General features: G+C 60.2%; 2 protein-coding genes across 2 annotated transcripts; one reads left to right on the top strand and one right to left on the bottom strand.

The window, feature by feature from the left end:
• Positions 1–699: 699 nt before the first annotated feature.
• On the bottom strand, positions 700–10,411 carry LOC311517043 (flap endonuclease 1-like). Its single transcript, XM_084621567.1, has 11 exons — positions 9,971–10,411; positions 9,528–9,618; positions 8,932–9,034; positions 8,469–8,514; positions 8,075–8,160; positions 7,479–7,615; positions 5,626–5,686; positions 4,018–4,149; positions 3,306–3,457; positions 2,385–2,538; positions 700–2,041 (listed from the first exon to the last, which is right to left on the bottom strand). The coding sequence occupies exons 1-11, from the start codon at positions 10,050–10,052 to the stop codon at positions 1,955–1,957; spliced, it is 1,131 nt and encodes a 376-aa protein (XP_084477693.1). The 5' UTR covers positions 10,053–10,411; the 3' UTR covers positions 700–1,954.
• Positions 10,412–12,534: 2,123 nt separating this feature from the next.
• Positions 12,535–15,168, top strand: TMEM276 (transmembrane protein 276). The gene is made up of 3 exons (XM_084621815.1): positions 12,535–12,592; positions 13,411–13,522; positions 14,337–15,168. The coding sequence occupies exons 2-3, from the start codon at positions 13,433–13,435 to the stop codon at positions 14,838–14,840; spliced, it is 594 nt and encodes a 197-aa protein (XP_084477941.1). The 5' UTR covers positions 12,535–12,592; positions 13,411–13,432; the 3' UTR covers positions 14,841–15,168.
• The last annotated feature ends 4,587 nt before the right edge of the window (positions 15,169–19,755 follow it).

Raw genomic sequence — 19,755 nt, 5'->3', positions numbered from 1 at the left:
CAGCGAGCGGGCCGGCACGGGTCCCGCTCAGCCCCGCCCGCTCCGCCCAGGGAGAGCAGCAATCCCCCTCGTGCCCAGTGGACATCTTTCCCCGAGCCTTCACGGTCCATAGCGAGTCTCACGCCCTTGGGACTCTGCAGCGAGGGGTGGCAAAGTCCCTGGGCTGGCATGGCACGTCCTCCCCGCTGCAAGCAGGCCGAGCACCTCGCACTCCCTCCCGAGCAAGGCCCCTGGCTCTGAGCAGCCACCACCTCAGCTGGGCCTGGAGGGGGGAGTTCCCATGGGGGCGGGGGTGGAACTGCCTCCGCTACAGCTGGGAAGCTTCCTGTCCACCTGAACAGAGCTCAGCACGGTCTGTCCCGGCCGGCTCCGACCTGTCCATCCCCCGGGGGACCGGCCAGCTCCTGGTGCCAGCTGCAGACTCAGAGCAAGGGAGGTACAGAGGTCAGGGCCTAGCTCGTTCACGCCACTGCTAGCAGGATGGCTGAGCTCAAAACTACTCCAGCCCCCACTTCTCCCAGCAGGGGGCGCTGTGGGGAGCGGGGCAGGAGCGGCTTGGGGGGAGCTCCCGGTTTCTCCAGCAGCTTCTGGAGCAGGAAGACGGTGCAGCTTCACGGGGCAGTGCTGGGACCCTCAGCAGCTGTGACTAACGGGAGCTCTTGTGCCAGAAGCTCTTTACCAGTTACAATCAGACTGAACTGTATCACCTCTGACTTTATTGCCGAGCTCCCAGAACAGAACAGGAGACGGTGTCCTGGTGCCCCGTTGGGCTGGCCAGGGCGGAGATATCGGGAGAGTCGCAGCGGGCACGTCTATGCAGCAGCTGGGCGCAAGCTCCCGGCCCCATCAGATACCACCTGACGCCTGGGCTTGGGAGCTGGAGCGCCAGCCCGAGCCAGAACATCTCCCCTGCTCTTTGTGCCCCCCGGCCATGCTCCTCAGTCCGGCCTGCTTTGAAATGTCCCTGGCAGACGATCCCACAGCCGGATCCATCTCCCAGCCGTGGAGTCACTCCTGATATTCACCCTCATTCTTCCCTTCCTTAACCCCATCCCCATTCTGCTCCCATGGGTACCCGAAACAGGCAGTCGAGGGACAGAGCTCCTGTCGGACTGTCTCCAATGCCCTCCTCCCCCTGGCGCTGGGGCCAGGCCAGCAGGAAGGACGGGCCTGTGATCCAAGCACTGGAAAGAGGCTCTGGAGAGCTGGGTTCTAATCCTGACTCTGCCACAGCCTCCTGTGTGACCTTGGGCAAGTCGCTTAGTGGCTCTGTGCCCCTGGTGCCCCGATACCACAGTGCTGGGCCTGGCAGCAGAAACCTGAGAGAGTTCTGAACGGCGGCCAACTTTGGCCTCAATTTGCAGCTACCAGGCACAGAGCGAGCAGGGACTGTGTTACTGCCCCATCCTAGATTGCTGGCGCCCCTCAATCACAACCCGCAGCCCCCTATCCCAGCCCCGGGCTCCCCCCGGCTCTGCCGGCGCCCCTCAATCCCGACCCGCAGCCCCCTAACCCAGCCCCGGGCTCCCCCCGGCTCTGCCGGCGCCCCTCAATCCCGACCCACAAAATCTGTTGGCGCTCTCAGGAGGGGGGTACTGAACCAACCTGTCCAGCCGGTTGTTCTTGCCCCTCATCACACACACACACTCTGCACTTTGCACCCTGGCCACAGGCCATGCAGCTGTCTCCTAAGGCCAGTGCCAGTGGGCGGCCGGCAGAGACTGCAGCTCCCAGCATTCAGTGCCTCACTGGGCCGTATTGCATGCTGGAGCGTGGGCTGCACCGGGGCATTAAAGTCGAGGCGATTTGGTTCCGTCCGTGCCCATCAGGTTCAGCTGCGGGGCTCCCGGCCTGATGCCCCAGCTGCCCACTGGGCGTGGCTGGCAGAAGGCCTGGGGGAGAGCAGACGGCAGCGTATGGGTGCTGTGGCGGGAGCAGGTGCAAGGCCAGCATCTCACTTCCCCGGCTCCGGGCTGCCCGCTTTTCCAGGTGTCCCTGCCTGCAGTTTCTGTCTCTTCCTGCTGGGCCGGGGGCTGGGCACCTGGGGAAGGAAAGTGGCCGAGATCAGACCAGCTCGTCTCACTGTCTGGGTCCTGTTGATACAAGGGCAGCCCCCAGCAGAGAGGGCGGCTAAGACTGATACGTGCCCAGGCCCCTGTTGGGACCAATGGGGCCAGGACTGGAAGCAAAGGGATCCGTGTAGGGCATGAGGAACCCCGATGGCTGGCACCAGGCCTGGCCCTGCCCCCTCCTCACACAAACAACTGGCACAATGAACACCCTGCTCAGTGCTGTTTGCAGATCTCGACCCATACACAGGATAACCCCCTGCGCCATCCCTTGGGCCCGCCCGGTGCCGGGGTCCTGGCGCGCACACCCCTTACCTCCGGCGGACGTGCCCGTTTGCTGGCTGGGAAGAAATCGCCCAGCTTCCGCTGCCTCCTGCCCTCCCGGGGCACTTGCTGCTTGGGCTGGGCCTCCTTGGGCTTGGGCTGGGCCTCATGCCACCGCTGCAGCCGCCGGCACACCCGCGACTCACTGGAAAGAGAGCTCGGGTCAACGTGGGGGGGGGCAGGGCCTGGAGGGGATCTGGGCCAGGGGGGCACCACAGCAAGAGGAACGGAAACCAAGGGGGGTTGAGGAGAACCCCCTAAGTGTGGCCCTCCTCGCCCGCCCTGTGCCAGGATCTCAGCAGAAGTGGCTCAGTGCCAGGCCTGCTCCCAGAGCTCCCTGATACAGGGGGTCTGGCTTGAATGGGCTTCCCAAGCTCTGGGTCCGCTGTGCCTCAAGGGCGCTGCAGTAGATCTGCTCCATGGACAAGGCCGTGTCCAGCCTCTCCAGGGCTCCGAGAGTCACCCTGGGACTGGGGCCAAGCGAAACAGGCAATTCCTTGGAGCCCAGCTCGGACCCAGGTCAGGCGCTGGAGACTTGCATGGGGCACTCGAGGCCCTGGCGCTCTGAGTGTCGATCCCAAAGGGGGCGGGGGAGTCTGCTGGTGCCACACAGCGAGCTCCATGTTGGTGCGAAAGGTGCCGGACTGGGAGCACTGGAGACGTGTCCCCTGTCTACACACCGCCCCGCCTCCCCCCATCCCGCCCTGGACATCCCCCCTGTGGGCGGGAGAAAGGGGGTGAGTCTCCAAGGCCTATTTAGCTGCTGGCTTCAGGACTGAGGCTGCCAGCTGTGGGGTCAGATTGGGGGCAGCCACACAATGAATTGAGACCCCCCCGAACTCATCACACACAGGACTCCTCCCCATGCTAGGTCATCCCGCCTGCCCCCCATCCAGACAGTGCAACACTGACTTCATGTGCTTCTCACGGGCGAGGAACTGCACCAGCCCCTCCGGGTCGGGGTCATGCCACTCCAGCGTTATCTGGCCCGGGTCAGCCACCTCCGGCTGCAGGAAGAGCCTGCGAGCTCCCTCCAGGTCCCAGTTGGTGGGCAGCGGGTGCTTCTGCAACAGCAGCAGCTTACAAGCCAGCAGTGCCCTGTGCCCCCAAAGGATCCCAAAGCACTTTGGAGCCCACACCCAGGAACGGCTGTACCCACCGCTGCAATGCACCCACCTCTGGGGAGGGACCAGCAGCTGGTTACCAGTGCATAGCTACACCACAGCCCGGGTTGGGGCCGGGAGTGAAGCAGAACCCTGCATCCACAGTTACCGGATCTAGGACACCAGGGTTCACGCCCCAGGGTCTTTAACGCCCATGGGGTCGATGGGCAGGGGCCTCGGTGTCGTGTCTCATTCAAAGGGCCGCACAACTGCACCAGGGAGCACAGGCTGGCGGGGGGGTCACTGCTGTTCCCCCCCAAGGGATGAGGGGTTTGTTCCCTCCAACCAGCCCTGCTCCTTTGCCCACTTCTCGGGCATCCCCACTACCTGGCTCTCGCTGGCAGTCACGCCCCTCCTGGCCCTTCCCACCAACAGCGCGGCTTTACGGCAAACCCAGCCCACTCCCCGGCTTGGGCAGCACACGGCTTGGCTGCTCATGCCCAGGCCAAGGCCTCTGGTACCTGCGGGTCGATGTTCTGGAGAACCTGCTCGATGGTCCCGTGTTGCTGCAGCAGCCTGAGGGCCTTCTTGGGGCCCAGCCGCCAGATCTTCCCACAGTAATCACAGCCCAGCAAGATGCACAGGTCCACGAACTGCTCCGGGACAGGCCCGGCCCGAGGAGAGGGGGAAGAAGACAACCATCACCAGAGGGGTTAGCTGGGTGGCCGCCTGCTCCGGCCCTGACCACCCCTCCCACACCCTGGTGAGGCTGGCGGACCAGGGGCCAGCTCATGCCACAAGTCTCAACTGAACCCTGACAAATACGTGGCTGGCATAGCCTGGCCCGCCTGTGGGTTAGTATTGTTCAAACAGGTGTCAGCATTGGAAGACTGTGTTTAGCCTGTATGGAACAGTGGTGAGCTGCTGCCGGCGTCAATCTGACGTATCACGTCCGTATCCCCTCGTGCAAGGGACTATCGGAGCGGTTGGATAGTGAGCCTCTGTGACCCTGTAACTCGCCAGGCAGGAGAGAGACATTAACCAGTGTGAAGTGCTGGCTCCAGCAGGTGTTACATCCTGCCCCACAGGGAAGGTCCATCCACACCTGCTGTGCTCCCCTTCCTCCACCCCACCCCTGCTGAGTCATGCATGTGGTTTCCTCCCATCAGCTGAGTTTGTGGCTCAGAGCACATGGCGGGAGGGGGATAAAACCCCCAGACAGAAGGAAATGATTCTCTTTACTCTGCTTGGACTCTGGAGGGGCAGGTTTCTAGGCAGAAGCAAGAGATCCCCAGTGCTCAGCCTAGGTCAGCCCTAAAGGACGTTTGGAGCTTGCGTGTGACAGATGCTTCTATTCCCTTTTGAAACTTGTGACTGTAACTCGGGTGTGTATCTATGGTTCCCTGCTTAACCTTGTCAATAACTCTCCTGTTTCCTTTTCCTGGTTAATAAAGGTTTAGACAGTTTATTATAGGACTGGCTACAAGCGTGGGCTTTGGTGTGAGAGCTAAGGTGCAACTGACCTGGGGTGAGTGACGGGTCCTTTGGGTCAGGGAGTAACCTGACTATTGCCGTATCCTTGGGGTAAGGGCCCAGCTATCACACAGGCAGCTCCCCTGGGTGGCAGGACAGATGTGGGAGCCCACGGCCTGGCTGTGACGCCCAGGTTAGGCTGTTGTAGGGCCTGAGGAGCTCACACCTGGTAACTGGTTGGTGAAATCGAATACAGAGCTCACAGCCAATGGGGGGTTGGTGCCGGGTTCCCAGCACTCTGCCCTGAGGCTGGCATGCACGCCCTGGGGTCACGGCAGGCAGCCTTACACTCCTCACCAGCACGGTCCCTCCCCGTCCCAGCATAGCCTCACCTGTTCAACATGCACCAGACTGACGGGCAGCCCAAGGGAACGATGAGACAATCCTGCTGGCCAGCGTCGTCTCCCTCTTCCCTTGGGCTGCCCGTCGGTCTGTCTGCATCCACCCGCTGCCTCCTGTCCTCGGATTCTCAGCTCTGGGCGGGGCCTGTCTCTTTGTTCTGTGTCCGGGCAGCACCGAGCGCAGGGGGTTCTGCTCCACCGCGGGGGCCCCACGGTGGTACCACCACACAACAAAACCCATCAATCTATCCCCACCTGCTCCTGAGTCATCCCCAGCTTCTGCAGAATGGCAGGCAAGGAAAACTCTTCCACTTCACTGCAAGAGACAGAGGGCAGCGTGAGGCTGGGGCACCCTCCCCCGCCAAGCCCCCATTCCTGTCCGCTTTACCCTATGGCACCCCTCAGAGCCGCGCAGCCATCCCCTGCGGCACAAACCTGGCGTGGCCAGACAGTGGGAGCCCAAGGCCATAACCTGAGTGCAGGCTCTAGTCTCCCGTCTACACCTGTCCAGCCCCCAGCACCTCCCCTCTGCTGGGTGGGCACCTTTCCGGCTCCCCCACCACCCACTCCTCACTTCCTCTTCCACAGATTCCGAGATTCTCAGGCCAGAAGGGACCACTGTGATCATCCAGTCTGACCCCATGTGTAACACAGGCCAGAGCCCTGCCCCCAAACAACTCCTGTTTGACCCAGAGCAGATCTCTTAGATTTAAAAACAGCCAGTGAGAGAGAATCCACCATAGCCTTGGGATGTTGCTCCGGGGTTAATGGTTTTAACCCTCACTGTTAAAAATATGCCCCTTATTTCCAGTCTGAATTTGTCTAGTTTCAACCTCCAGCCATTGGATCATGTTAGACTTTAGTCTGCTGAACTGACAAACCTTCTGTCAAATCTCTGTTCCCACGGAGGTACTTATAGGCTGTGATCAAGTCACCCCTTCACCTGCTCTTTGGTAAGGTGAATAGATGGAGCTCCTGGAATCTCTCTCTATAAAATATGTTTTCTAATCCTTTAATCATTCTCATGCCTCTTCTCTTAACCCTCTGCAATTTATCACCATCCTTTTCAAATTGTGGGCACCAGAACTGGGCCCAGGATCCCAGCAGCCCTCGCACCAGGGCCACATACAGAGGTGAAATAACCTCTTTGCTCCTCCTGGAGATTCCCGTGTATACCTCCCAGGATCGCATTCGCCCTTTTGGCCACAGTGTCGCACTGGGAGCTCACGTTCAGCTGGTTATCCACCACGACCCACAAATCTTTTCCAGAGTCGCTGCTTCCCAGGATAGGGTCCCCCATCCAGTAAGTATGGCCGACAGACTTTGGTCCCAGATGTATGACTTTACATCTGGTCGTATTGTTGTTTGCTTGTGCCCAGCTTACCAAGCAATCCAGATCGCTCTGTGTCAATGACCAGTTCTCTTTGTTATTTCCCACTCCCCCAATCATTGTGTCATCTGCAAACTTTGTCAGTGATGGTTTTATCGTTTCCTCCAGGTCACTGATAAACATGTTAAATAGTGTAGGGCCAAGAACCGATCCCTGTGCGTTCTTACTACGAACACCGGCTCAGTGGGGATTCCCTGGTTTCAGTTACATTTTAAGACCTATCACTTGGCTAGTTTATAATCTGTGGGCCAGGTTAATTTTATATCATTCTAGTTTCTTCATCAAAACGACATGCAGGACGAGGTCAAACGCGTTCCAGGAGTCTAAGTCCGTTATGCCAACGCTATCAGCGTTATCAGCCAGACTTGTCATCTCGTCAGAAAAGAGACTGAGTGAGTTTGACAGGGTCTATTTTCCGCAAACCCATGCGGATTGGCATTACTGAGATCACCCTCTCGTTCTTTATTAACTGAGTCCCCTCTCAGCTGCTCCGTTACCTTGCCCAGGATCGACGTCAGGCTGACAGCCTATAATTACCCTGGTCACCCTGTTTATCCCTTTAAAATCCTGGCACATGAGCTTTATGCCAGGCCTCTGGAACTTCCCCGGGGTTCCCAGGCGCCAGCAGCTCCTGGATCCCCCTCTCTCCTCTACCATGTCCCCCAGCAGGGCTCAGACCCGCCAAGGGCTCAGCGTGGCCAAGACCGCTGCCACTCACCAGCTTTTCTTGGCGCTCAGGTGGCGGATCAGGCGGAGGCTCCCGAAAGGCAGCGCGTCCATGTCCTCCGTGGCCGTGCACCAAACCTTGCCAGACTTCACCAGAGCTGCGCAGGTGGCTTCTGCCTCAGCCGGAGCCTGCGCACGGGTACAGAGAGCGGCTCTGCTAGCATCCCCATGGGGACAGCGCCCTCCTTGGGCCATCCCCCAAACGGGACCTGCCAGCGGCACATGGCCCCTCCTCCCCGGTCCCTGCTCAGACCAGCTTTCACTGCTTCCTTTACATCACAGCAACTGGCTTGCTTCTGTCAAGGGTCCATGTCCCTCCCAGAGCACTTTGTGTAGGCCCTAGATAAACAACCCCCGTCTCCACCAGCGATACCCTGCGGCTCTGTCACACTCAGCCATGGACCCTCTGGCCAGCAGAGCCACCTGGGCCACCCCTGAAGAGCAAGAAACTGCAGCCAAAGCAACGGGCTTTGCCCAAGCACAGGGCCTCTCCCCTTCTCCTGAGGAGCCCAGACAGCTGCCCCAGTGACCCACGGGCTGGCCCCTCTGCCACAGGATCCGACCCCATGCTGTCCCACTCCAGGTTACCTGCACACATGGCACACCCAGGTAGCTCAGCAGGGTCTCACAATCCTGCTTCAGGGGCCGCTGCAGGTTTTCAGCCAGGCGGGACTCTGTAACCAGCAGAGGAATGTGGGTCAGGGGGTCCTGATGCAGCAGGGACCCCCGTTCCCAGTTACAGTGCCCCTGCTGTTGCATACAGGCGCTGCATGTTCAAGCCGGACCCCAGGCCTGGACAGCGAAGGCCCTGAAACTAGGCTTGCAACCCGGATAGGGGCCACTGACTGCCACTGCGAGAGCCCAGGGAGCTCTCTGGAAGGCAGGGGAGGGCCCTGTTGGGGCAGGGCAGATGAGGCGAGCCATGGGCCCCCAGCTGCTTTGCAATGTGGCACAGCAGAATTCCACAGGCTTGGGCATTTACCTGCAGCGTCTCTCCTCGCCCTGGCAGCCTCTGCCCGCCTGGCCAACTGCAAGGAAAGGAATCTGTTACAACGATCTGCGCGCAGAGACGTCCTATCCCCTTCTCACCCCAGGCCAGGCATCATCCTCCCACCTGGGACAGAGAACATTGGCATAGCCCCCCCAGCCCCTGTCCCAATTGCTGCAGCGCCCCTTGTGGCTGGGACCGAGAATGATCAGCTGTGTATCCCCACCCCCGCCCCTACCCCATTGCTGCATGTTCTGTCCCCTCTGCCGTGTTCAGGGATCACACAGTGCTCACGAGAGCTCTGCCTTACAACACTGCACCTGGGGCTACTCCTGCATGTAAGGGACCTAACAACAAGAGCTCCCCGCCTGGATGCTCTACCCGGGAAGCTCAGCTCTTAAAGGCACAGCCCACCCTGCGCCATTAACAAACGTCCCAGAACGCCTCTGATACCAACCAGCGGCTGTTTGAGGTCAGGGGGCCGCCCGTCAAACACAAACACCGGTTTGATGCCATTTTCCAGGAGATGCAGCGTCCGGTAAAACAGCCCCTGCAAGTGACTGAGACCAAAAGCCGGGCAGCCTGCGGCTTGCACCACGACGCGTGCGCCAGGCGGAACGGAGAGCCCGGCAGCGGGAGCCGCTCCGACAGAACGGGGGAAGCCCATCTGGCGTCACACACCCGCACAGGTGCAGGCCAGAACAATATGGCTGCCCAGCTTCAGTGTGAGGATGTCAGCACCCTTATCCCCACACACGGAGGAACAGGCAGGGGATGGGGGCTGCTCAAAGCGACCCAGGAAGTCTGTGGCAGGGCTGAGGGCAGGCTCCAGGGGCTCCTGTCTCCGAATCCTGCACACAAGCCATTAGGCCATTGAATTGTCCTCCGCTGGGCCCCCGGCACAGCACGGCACCGTGTGAGTGAGCTCCCAAGGCGACCCCCACTGGCCAGGCACTGGGTGTGTGACACCACGGAGCTGGTGCTGCCTAGGGGCTCTGGGAGCAGGGAGCAGCCCTGGGGAAGTTGGGCACTGCTGGGGTACGGGCCACTCACCTGATGTTCTCCCCGTTGCGGTTGAAGATCTTCGGCATGGCCGTGCGGAACTGGTAAATGGCAATGGATGCGTCCAGGGCTATGATGCGGTCTGGGAAGCCCAAGGCAACAGCTAGGTTATTCCCCCAGGAACGGGCATAACCTCCGCCCCATCCTGTCCTAAAGGGCTGGCTGCTCTGGAACTGCCTGCCTGGGGACTCTCACTCCTCATCTTCCATGCCACCCCCCAGGGCTGCTTCCCCATTCACCCCCCTCCCAATTCCCTGGGGTGTCCCCAGCCGCTACCCCCACCATTCCCAGGCGATCTCAGCCTCTCCCACCCTCCTCTTCGCTCTGAATCCCCACCTGCCCCCTGGCCCCTGCCCGCTTGTGCGGTCCCCTCCCGCCGGGGGGCAGCAGGAGGAGCCGTGCCCCAGGCTGGGGAAGAGCTGGGGGGTGCTCACCTCGATACTGTTGCAGAGGGAACGAGCTCACAGCCTCCGCAGCCTCCTCCTTAATCACATCTGCCAACCTGACGATGCCCATGGGCACGATCCGGGAATCCGTGCAGGGGCTGGGCACGGAAGGGGGGGCCACTGGGGGGGGGGACGGATAAAGAGTGTCCCCCGGGCTGGGCACGGAGAAGCAGGGGGCAGACACTCCCCAGAACAGGGGACACACACCGGGCAGGCTCCAGGCACGCAGCGGAGCTCAGAGCAGGGACCAGACCGAGGGGCAGCGCGGCCCGGGCCCAGAGCCGGGGCTGCGCGCGGGGAACCACGGGCAGCGGCAGCCGCCGGGCTGGGAGTTCGCGTCCGAGCCGGGCCGGAAAATGCGGGGCCGGAGCGCAGGGGGAGCCGAGCCGGGCCGGGCCGGGCCGGGCCGCGCCGGAAGGAAGGAGCGGGGCGGGGCAGCAGCCCGGGCGGGGAGGGAGCTGGGGCAGCCGCAGGTCGGACCGTGGGCAGACAGATCCCAGCAGCAAGACGCGCAGGGATGGGCGGGGGGAGGCTACCCGGGAGCAAAGAGGCTTTTCCAGCTCTGATTGCCCGGGCGAGCCTAATGCTGAGGGGTGCTTGATGCCCCCCGAGGGGGGGACTGGCCCATGGGGACCCCGAGGCAGCAGACGCTCAGTGCCCGAGGAGTGGCCTGGCCCATGCGGCCGGTGATGCCCAGGGGGTACCTGGCGTGTGGGAGTCTTGTCTCTGGCGGGCAGGGGTCAGGTCCGTGTCTGCCCGCCAGGCCCGGCTCTCTCTGCAGGTTGGCAATCACCTGACCCCTCTGCGTGGCTCCTGGCCCACTGGACACTCAGAGCTGCTGCTCCCCAGCATCCCAGTCCCAGATCAGGCTCTGGGCGAGGCCGAGCGCGGAGATATGGATATAGCGACACCAGTCAACGTTCATGTCACCCGGTTCCCAGGTGCAGGTGACCCCAAGCAGAAGTGCTGGAAACCAATGGTCACAGACAAAATCCAACCACAAAGCACCTTCTAAACCCTAGGCTGGCTGAGCAGATACCTTCTTACCTTCTGGAGCGACGCTCACCCAAAGTCTTCCCGGTGTGGAACAGCCAGGCCTGGTTGTGATTGTCTATCTGTGGACAAGACGCAGCTGGCAGCTTGCCTCCTTGGTGACGCATCCCAGGTGTCTCTTCACCTGGAGTTAGGCCCTCCAATCCATTGTTTGAATGACACCGCCTAACCAGTGGGTTTTCCTGTGTTTTCCTTTCCTGTTGATTTTCCAAACCCTTGACCAGCATGTGGCTCAAGCTGCAGATGGGCCTCCGTTGTGAGACAGTTGATGCAGAGAGAGACAAGTCCCTTCCCTCCTGCTGCCTGGAGCATGTTTCTCACAGTCTGGTGACCTCTGCAACTCACAGACCTTAGGAATACAGTGTGCGGTCTAGCTCCCTAGCTCCTGAAATATCATCCTACCTACACCTTGCAATGATTATAACGACCAGTGTATTGCTGACTATTGGTAGAGACTTCATATGCCACCCTTTGACACAGTATTATGCATATAGCTGATCCAGAGGATCCCTGTGAACTCTTACGCAGTCTTTATGCCCTCTGCCTGTTCCTGAGTCAGAGTAACGCTGAGACCGTGGCCACACAGTGCCAGGGGAGGGGAGGTGCAGCATGGCTCATAAGGACCCTCAGGCTGGGGGCACTCAGTATCCAGGAAGGGGTGGCATGGCACGGCCCACGGGGACCCCGAGGCTGCAAACACTCAGTGCCTGGTGAGGGGTGGCACGGCCTGGCCCACGGGGACCCCGAGGCTGGGGGTGCTCAGTGCCTGGTGAGGGGTGGCACGGCTTGGCCCACAGGGACCCTGAGGCTGGGGGCGCTCAGTGCCAGGTGAGGGGTGGCACGGCCTGGCCCATGAGGATCCCGAGGCTGGGGGCGCTCAGGGCCCGGGGAGGGGTGGCATGGCCTGGCCCAGGGGGACCCCGAGGCTGGGGGCGCTCAGTGCCCGGGGAGGGGTGGCGCGGCGCGGCCCAAGGGGACCCCGAGGCTGGGGGCGCTCAGTGCCCGGTGAGGGGTGGCGCGGCCTGGCCCACGGGGACCCCGAGGCTGGGGGCGCTCAGGGCCCGGGGAGGGGTGGCATGGCCTGGCCCAGGGGACCCCGAGGCTGGGGGCGCTCAGGGCCCGGGGAGGGGTGGCACGGCTTGGCCCACGGGGATGGATTTCCTAGCACAGTGTATAAGCAGCCGGGATGCCAAGTGCGGCTCAAGCCGGGTGAGGGGTTCCAGTCTCTGCCCGCTGAGCCCCAGGCGCTGGCCAGACAGCCCAGCGGGGCAATGGGATACGTGCCCCGCCGCCCTGCACCCCGGGCCTGGCGGCTCCCTTCTGCGCGCAGGGCGAGTCCCAGCCACCCCGCCTCGTGCCCCGGCTGAGGCCGCCCTGGGTCCCTGCGCGCCGACGGGCTGCGATGACTCCTCCGTGCCAGCAGGGGGCGCCAAGGCAGCGCTGCCTGTGTCCGGGCACAGAGCGCGCCTCTCTCGGCTGACTCCCCGTGCGCCGCTCTAGCCCAGGACTCGCTCGCCCGGGCGCCCGCCTGTTGCCGGAAGTGCGGTGGGGGGGCCGGTGAGCGCGGAGCGGCCGGTGGCCGTGCGGGGGGGGCACTCTGGGGGTCGGGGGAGGGGGCGCCGGCCCGGGAGCGCGTGCGGGGTGGGGGGGCGCCCGGAGGGGAGGGGGCGCCGGCCCGGGAGCGCGTGCGGGGTGGGGGGGCGCCCAGAGATGGGGGGGCGCCGGCCCGGGAGCGCGTGCGGGGTGGGGGGGCGCCCGGAGGGGAGGGGGCGCCGGCCCGGGAGCGCGTGCGGGGGGGGGGCCGGGAGGGGAGGGGGCGCCGGCCCGGGAGCGCGTGCGGGGGGGCACCCGGGGGGGAGGGGAGGGGGCGCCGGCCCGGGAGCGCGTGCGGGGTGGGGGGGCGCCCGGAGGGGAGGGGGCGCTGGCCCGGGAGCGCGTGTGGGGTGGGCACCCAGAGGGGAGGGGAGGGGGCGCCGGCCCGGGGGCGCGTGCGGGGTGGGGGGCGCCCGGAGGGGAGGGGGCGCCGGCCCGGGAGCGCGTGTGGGGTGGGGGGCGCCCGGAGGGGAGGGGAGGGGGCGCCGGCCCGGGAGCGCGTGTGGGGTGGGGGGGCGCCCAGAGATGGGGGGCGCCGGCCCGGGAGCGCGTGCGGGGGGGCGGGGAATGGCCGTGAAGTTCTCCTCCCTAGGCGGGTTTCCCAGCTGGGGGCTCTGCCCTTGGCCCAGGCAGTTGCTTTGCTGTGTGAACTCCGCAGCCGTGTCCTGCCTGGGCAGCTGGAGCTGGGGCTCAGCCGCCAGAGCCGGGCACTGCTCAGCCGCTGGAGGGAGGCTGCCTGCCAGCCCCCAGTAACCTGCTCTCTCCTCTCTTCTCCCTTTCAGGCTGGATAAGGCCTCTGCCCCCATGGCTGGCCGGCCTGCTGAGTGGAGCACGGCTCTGCCCAGCCTGGGGCTGTGCGCCGTGTGTCTGTGCTCAGCTGTCCGCACCTTCCAGGTGAGAGCGATGGCCGCAGGGCTCAGGGACGGGCGAATGTGCCCCTCTTACCGTGGACCTGCCCAGGTGGCAGCTGCGCGGCTGCTCCTGTTTTCCCACCTGACGGAGACAGGTCTTGTTCAAGGAAACTTTCAAGGCAGAGAACAAATCAGCGCACTGCGCGCTAGTGCTGTGGCCTAGCGAAAGGCCGTCTGCGTTGTCCCTCATTCGCTTCTGGCTGCCCCCATATTTACTGGACCAACAGATTTACAGGCCCAAGGATAACTTACCAGGTTTCTTCCTGCAGCACTTGATTGAAAGTTAGTTTAATGCTTACAGGTGTCAAGAGTCTGAAAAGGAGGCCTGGGGCCCGAGTTCAGCGTGTTCTGGTCTACCAGATGAGTCCTTGGTTTCTTGGCAGCATACCTGCTTCACCAGCTCCAGATGATTTTTTGGCAGAAGCTGGGGGAAGGATGAGTCTGTTTGTGAGCGCAGGAGGCGGAGTCAGTGTATCTGGGGCTGGGGAATCTGCTTTGGGGATGGGCAGTTGTCAGTGGAACAAAAGGGGTTTCACAGTCGCACTACAGGTAGGAAGGAACACAAGCAAAGACTTTTTTCTTAATGGGCCTTTGTGAGGAGCCATGTGTGAAGGAAGCAGTGGAGCTCGTGAAGGGTGGACTCCCGCTGACAGCGTGATGCAACTCTGGGTACCAGTCAGGGGGCATGGATCCTCAGGCTGTTACCCTGGGTGTCCAAGCTATTGCTTTGTGTCTGTTCTGCTGAGTTCCCTGTGATCGTGGCCTGCGGCTCATTGCTTGCCTCTGTGTGTTTGTAGATAAATCGCGGGGCTGCGGCAGGGTTTCTCCTCCAGGCCCTGGCAGCACTTGTGGGAGCAGTTGACTTCTTCTGGACACCTCTTGGCCTTACCTTGGCAGCAGATTCCCAGTCTGGTACCTGGGTCTCCACCGTCATTGGCCTCCCTTTGCTGGCTTTTGGATTCCACTGGCTGAACGGCGACCACTCCACTGCCAACATCCTCCTGGGAGGAGCCCTGCTGCTGGCCACGGGCGTGGAGTACCTCACTGAAGAGGGCAGGGCCATGGTTGCCCAGTCTGTCACCGTGGTGGCCTCCATCACCATCCTCATCCTTTCCATTTTCACCATGAATTTCTATGGGATACTGGGCAGCCTGGTGTTGAGCACAGCTGGCCTCCTGTCTGGGGTGAAGGTGGAGAGATTGCTCGTGCTGAGGAAGGAAGCCGTCCTCAGCTGTCTCCTGGCAGCAGGAAATTTGGCATTTCAATGGGCCTTACGGACACAGCACCTTGACCTGGATTGATTTTATGTAGGACTGACCTGTGGCGTTCTCAGTGTGGTCTGTGGCTGCCGTCAGCCTTGGTGCAGTGGTTACAGCTTCCGGCATGCAATGTGACCCGAGCCCTTGGACTGTAGAGTTAACCTTCATGTTTACAGCCGCTGTCTGATCTACATTAGCGCACTGGTTGCAGCCCTCAGGCTCCAGGTAAGTCTCAGCAGCAGCTTGTCTCTTGGGTAACTGATTGATGCCGGATGAGAGGAAGATACCAAAGATCGGAGCTGTCATGTTTGCTGCTGTTCCTTGGAGTGGGCCCCGATAGGGCAGAAATACACCCAACTGCTGCTCCAAACTGCTTTGAATTTCTTTGGTCTCTGGGGTGGGGAGAAGAGGCAAGGTGACTATGGAGCCCTCTTAGAAGCCGGCTGGTTCAATACCCCCAGCCTTCCAGGACGAGTTACAGGCCGCCCAGGGAAGAGGCTGGCTGTTCCATCATAGGCTCAAGGGAACTGGTGACAGAAAGGACCTGCCAGTCCGTTTCCCAGCAGACCATTGCATGATACTGTTGCAGACTGAGAGAGTGCCTGGTCCCGCATCTCCAGCACTTCCCTTGGGAGCCCATTCCTTAAGCAGATGGAGCTCCGGGTATTGTTCCTGCCAACCAGTCTACATTTACTTTTGCTTAATTTCATTCCAGGCATTAACAGACTCTTTTGAATTTACGGGTATTAAATTCAGGGAACTCCAATTTTTTTCCCGCCCCAATATTAACTCAGCCCCTCTGCAAGAATAATGTTGTTATTGAGCCCTTGGCACTTTTCACCATCGAAGTGCTGTAAGTGCTACCAGTGGCCTGTAGTGTCTTGGATGTCCCATGATAACTTGCTGTCATATAGTTCTGATTGCCTTGAGAACTGCACCCTTGAATGTCCTGACTATTATGCTTGTAAAGCCTTGAGCACTAGCTGATTTTTTTTACATTTAATTTCCTCACTTGAAAGGGAAAATAAAAAAGTGAGACCAGATGAAATAAAGCGTTTTCCACCCGGTGCATGTGTCCCCATGGAGTTGCACGAGCACGCTGGCTGTCTCTGTCTGCCTGGGTGATTGCTGGAGGGAGTGCTGCATGGCCGTAGCTCTCTGGAGATACACACACCACAAGTGTAACCCAAGAGTGCATCCTCATAAGGAAGCTGGCCTGGCCGCTGTGCTGTGTTCACTTGCTTCTCCTCCAACACTTGGCAAAGCCAAGTCCTCATTGGAGACCCTATAAGACGGTTTCAAACCAAGCTGCTGAAATCTTCTTGAATGTCCCTCTTAACACCCGGGAAAGCTCTCCCCCTGCTGCCTCCCTCCTCCCCTCCCCACACACACACTTAGGGCAATGTTTTGCTCTGCAGCTTGGCTTCTGTTTGCAGAGACCATCCATTCAGGGTGTGGAAGAGCAGCTGGGGGAACCCCCACAAGCATATTTGAGTTTCTTACCCGTATTAATGCTCTGACTGGGCCCCCAGTGTTTGGGTATCTATAGTTGTAGCTGATGCTGGTATAGAGGGTCTCACTTGTACCCTGGCATGGCTTTTCCCAGCCACTGGGATACTCACTGTGCAATGAGACCGGGGTGGGCAAACTTTTTGGCCTGAGGGCCACATCGAGATTGTGAAACGTTATGGAGGGCCGGATAGGAAAGGCTGTGCCTCCCCAAAGAGCCTGGCCCCCACCCCCATCTGCCCGCTCCCACTTCCTGCCCCCTGACTGCCCTCCTCAGAACCCCTGACCCATCCAACCCCCCAGCTCCTTGTCCCCTGACTGCCCCCTACCCCAACTGCTCCCCTGGGACCCCACACCCTATCCAGACCCCCCCTGTCCCCTGACTGCCCCCCTGACCCCTGTCCACACCCCTGTCCCCTGACAGGCCCCCCAGGACTCCCATGCCTATCCAACCCTGACTGCCCCCTGGGACCCTTGTACCAAACTGTCCTCCCAGGACCTCACCCCCTGTCCATCCCCCCCACTCCCTGGCCCCCCGGGACCCCACTCCCATCCAACCCTCTCTGTCTCCTGACTGCCCCCCCCGAACCTCTGTCCCATCCAACCTCCCTGTCACCTGACTGCCCCCGGGACCTCCTGCCCCTTATCCAACCCCAGCTCCGCCCTACCCTTATCATGCCGCTCAGAGTGGCAAGACAGGCTTATCTGAAAGCCTGGGAGGTGGGCGGGCGCAAGCCGTGCTAGCTGTGTGGCTGTGGGGGAGGGGGGACAGCAGGGGAGGAGCCAGGGGCAAGCCTCCCCAGCCAGGAGCTCAGGGGCCAGGCAGGACGGTCCCGCTGGTTGGATGTGGCCTGCGGGCCGTAGTTTGCCAACCCCTGAGTTAGATTCTTCCATAATAAGGTTTGAACTTTTCTGTCTTTCCTCATGAAGGTGGTTAAAACATCAACAGCAGCTCTTGGGTTTTTCTCTCAATAAAATTAAAGGAGTCAGGCAAATTCTGCACCACCCCTTGCTCCCCCCGGTCCCCAGTGCAGCTCTGCCAGTAGAACGCCTGACTTCTAGCACTCTCTGCTGACCTTATCTATCTGCATAAATCGTTACCCTGGTGACAGGCGTTCTGTATCCGGACATGAGTCCCTACGTAGTTCAACCCGGCTGTAAGAGTTAGATGCCCTAGAAGTGACTGGACCCCTGCCCCGTTACCAACCCCAAGAGCCTCACAGGCTCTGGCTGGCTCTTTGTTCTTCTTTGAGTGCTTACAGACATTCCACTCAGGTGTGTGCATGCCCAGTGCACCAAAGCCGGAGAAATTCGCCTAGCAGTACCCGTAGGGATAGTGTTTGTGCCCCTTGCCTCATAGCCTGTCCCCTGGCTGTATAAGGGCAGCGTCGCCTTGACCCGCCTCAGTTCCTTCTCACCACCCCCAGCAAGAGGTCGGAGCACTGTGGGCACGGCCCTTTTATCTCTAAGTTGTTGAGAACTTTGTGTTCATAGTTAGTTGTTTAGTAGTTAGTACCTTAGGTGGGTTAGTTAGTTAGCTGTAGTTTCCTGGTGGAATGTCTTCACCAGGATTTAAACGTTGCCCATCATGTGAGGGGCTATTCCAAATAGTGATCCCCACACGCAGTGTTTAATGTGCCTGGGAGAGGAACACAGTAAGGACAGATGCTCCATCTGTAAGTCCTTCAGGACAAGGATGCAGTTAGCAAGGCACTTGAGATGCGAGCAAGCCATGAGGCCCCCGTCAGCACTGGAGATGGTACCAGCTCCTCAGCTGTCGTGTGAGCCTCATCGTACCGATGTTCTGCGGCAGAACTTGGAGGCAGCCTCTAGGAGGGCTCCACCAAGGAAAAGGACCCATAAATCGGAACACAGCTGGCAGAGAGAGTCATTCTCTGCAGGGATCAATGATGGCTCCTTGGGTACCCGTGCAGGAGCTGGTCCTTCAACCCATTCTCTCGTACCAAGGCAACATTGAGAGGCTGTACAGTCAACTCCAGCACCATGCGTGAGTCCAGAACTGCCGTCTTCAGCACCAACAATGACAACGCCCGTGGCCTACTAGGCGACATCAGACCTATTATGCCTCTCAGTCCCAGACTCTCCAATCACCAATGAACCGTCAGCAGCAATGACTTCATCAGTGATTAGGGCACTGACACCATCCTTGGTACCACCTGTACGCCTGGGTACCCTGTCTAGGCTGGCGTCTGACCAGTTCTTCGGCGATGACGACTTTGGTACAGACTGAGGCTTGAAGACGGGTGCCAACACCGGCCCTGGAGCCGCCTTGAGAGTCAGTACTGAGCGAGAACATGTTGCCCCTGCAACCCATAGGGCCCCTTATTGACCTAGGGCCCGTGCAAGCAGCATATTGGGCCTTGCATGAAGCTGGATGGTGGCTGGCTGGCTCTGCCGGGAGTTGATCCTCCATTACCCCAAATGACTTTGGGGTTCATCGGGGCTGAATTAGAATTCTTCCTCACCCTCCCTTTTGTCCCCCAGAGGCCGGTTTACAGCTTGGTCCAGACACACATCTGATACTGACATCATGGGATCAATACCAATCACACATTAGGCGTAGGGGCTCTTGGCACGCTACTCATTGGCCACCGATGCCTTACCCATATCCACGATGGCCTGGGAATCTGTGGAACGCTCCTTCTTCCTTCAGATTCCGATCTTCCACCCACTCTAGGGCAACCTCTTCGGTTTCAATTCAACCTCCCAAGTCTCTCCTCCTCCCTGAACTGTTGACCCAACATCACAGCCAGGTTGTTCATCCAGCAGTAGGCAGTCTACCCCTTACCACGTGGGTGCTAGATGAGGAAGAGACGCAGTTAAAGAAGTTCTGCTTAGAGTAGGACATCTGGGGGGGGGGCACCTGTTTTTGTCTAAGTGGAAGCAGTTTTCGGTTTGGGGGAACCTCAGAGGGAGTTCATCCTATGTCAGCATGGATTCAGAACGTTCTGGACTATTGGTTGCAGTTGAAATCTTTGGGCCTGGCTCTTAGCTCTTCCAAAGTTCATTTGGCTATGATTTCAGCTTTCTACCCTCCTCTTTGGGGAAAGTTGCTAAATTCACATCCTATGGTAGGGAGGTTTCTGAAAGGCATTGTCTGTCATTTTCCACCAGTGAAGAAAATGGTGCCATTGTGGGACCTTAATACAGTGCTCGTGCCACCAATGAGTCTGTCTGAGTCAATAGTTAACATGCTCATTGGCTCTCCACTCCCAGGAGCTGGCCTTCCCGGTAGCTATAACATCCACTAGACTAGTCAGGGAAGCCTTCATGGCAGCAGATCCCCCATACACCCACTTCTTCAAAGGCAAGGTAGCTTCAAGACCATAGCCAAAATTTCTATCAAAAGCGATCTCTCGGATTCACCTTAATGAGGTTATTTACTTACCTGTATTTTTTCCCAAACCACACTTGGGCATAGAAGAAC

The sequence above is a fragment of the Lepidochelys olivacea genome (assembly GCF_965140295.1).
Source record: "Lepidochelys olivacea isolate rLepOli2 genome assembly, chromosome: 2".
In the NCBI taxonomy this organism is placed as follows: domain Eukaryota; kingdom Metazoa; phylum Chordata; order Testudines; family Cheloniidae; genus Lepidochelys; species Lepidochelys olivacea.
The sequence above is the reverse complement of the archived record's forward strand: the minus strand, read 5'-3'. Positions and strand labels throughout refer to the sequence as shown.

Excerpts from the sequence above, each read along its gene's own strand:
- LOC311517043 (XM_084621567.1), bottom strand. The coding sequence starts at position 10,052 with ATGGGCATCGTCAGGTTGGCAGATGTGATTAAGGAGGAGGCTGCGGAG. Across the intron at positions 5,687-7,478 it reads CTGAGCGCCAAGAAAAGCTG|TGAAGTGGAAGAGTTTTCCT; the intron begins GTGAGTGGCAGC and ends TGTCTCTTGCAG. Across the intron at positions 4,150-5,625 it reads TGGGGATGACTCAGGAGCAG|TTCGTGGACCTGTGCATCTT; the intron begins GTGGGGATAGAT and ends GTCCCGGAGCAG.
- TMEM276 (XM_084621815.1), top strand. The coding sequence starts at position 13,433 with ATGGCTGGCCGGCCTGCTGAGTGGAGCACGGCTCTGCCCAGCCTGGGG. Across the intron at positions 13,523-14,336 it reads CAGCTGTCCGCACCTTCCAG|ATAAATCGCGGGGCTGCGGC; the intron begins GTGAGAGCGATG and ends GTGTGTTTGTAG.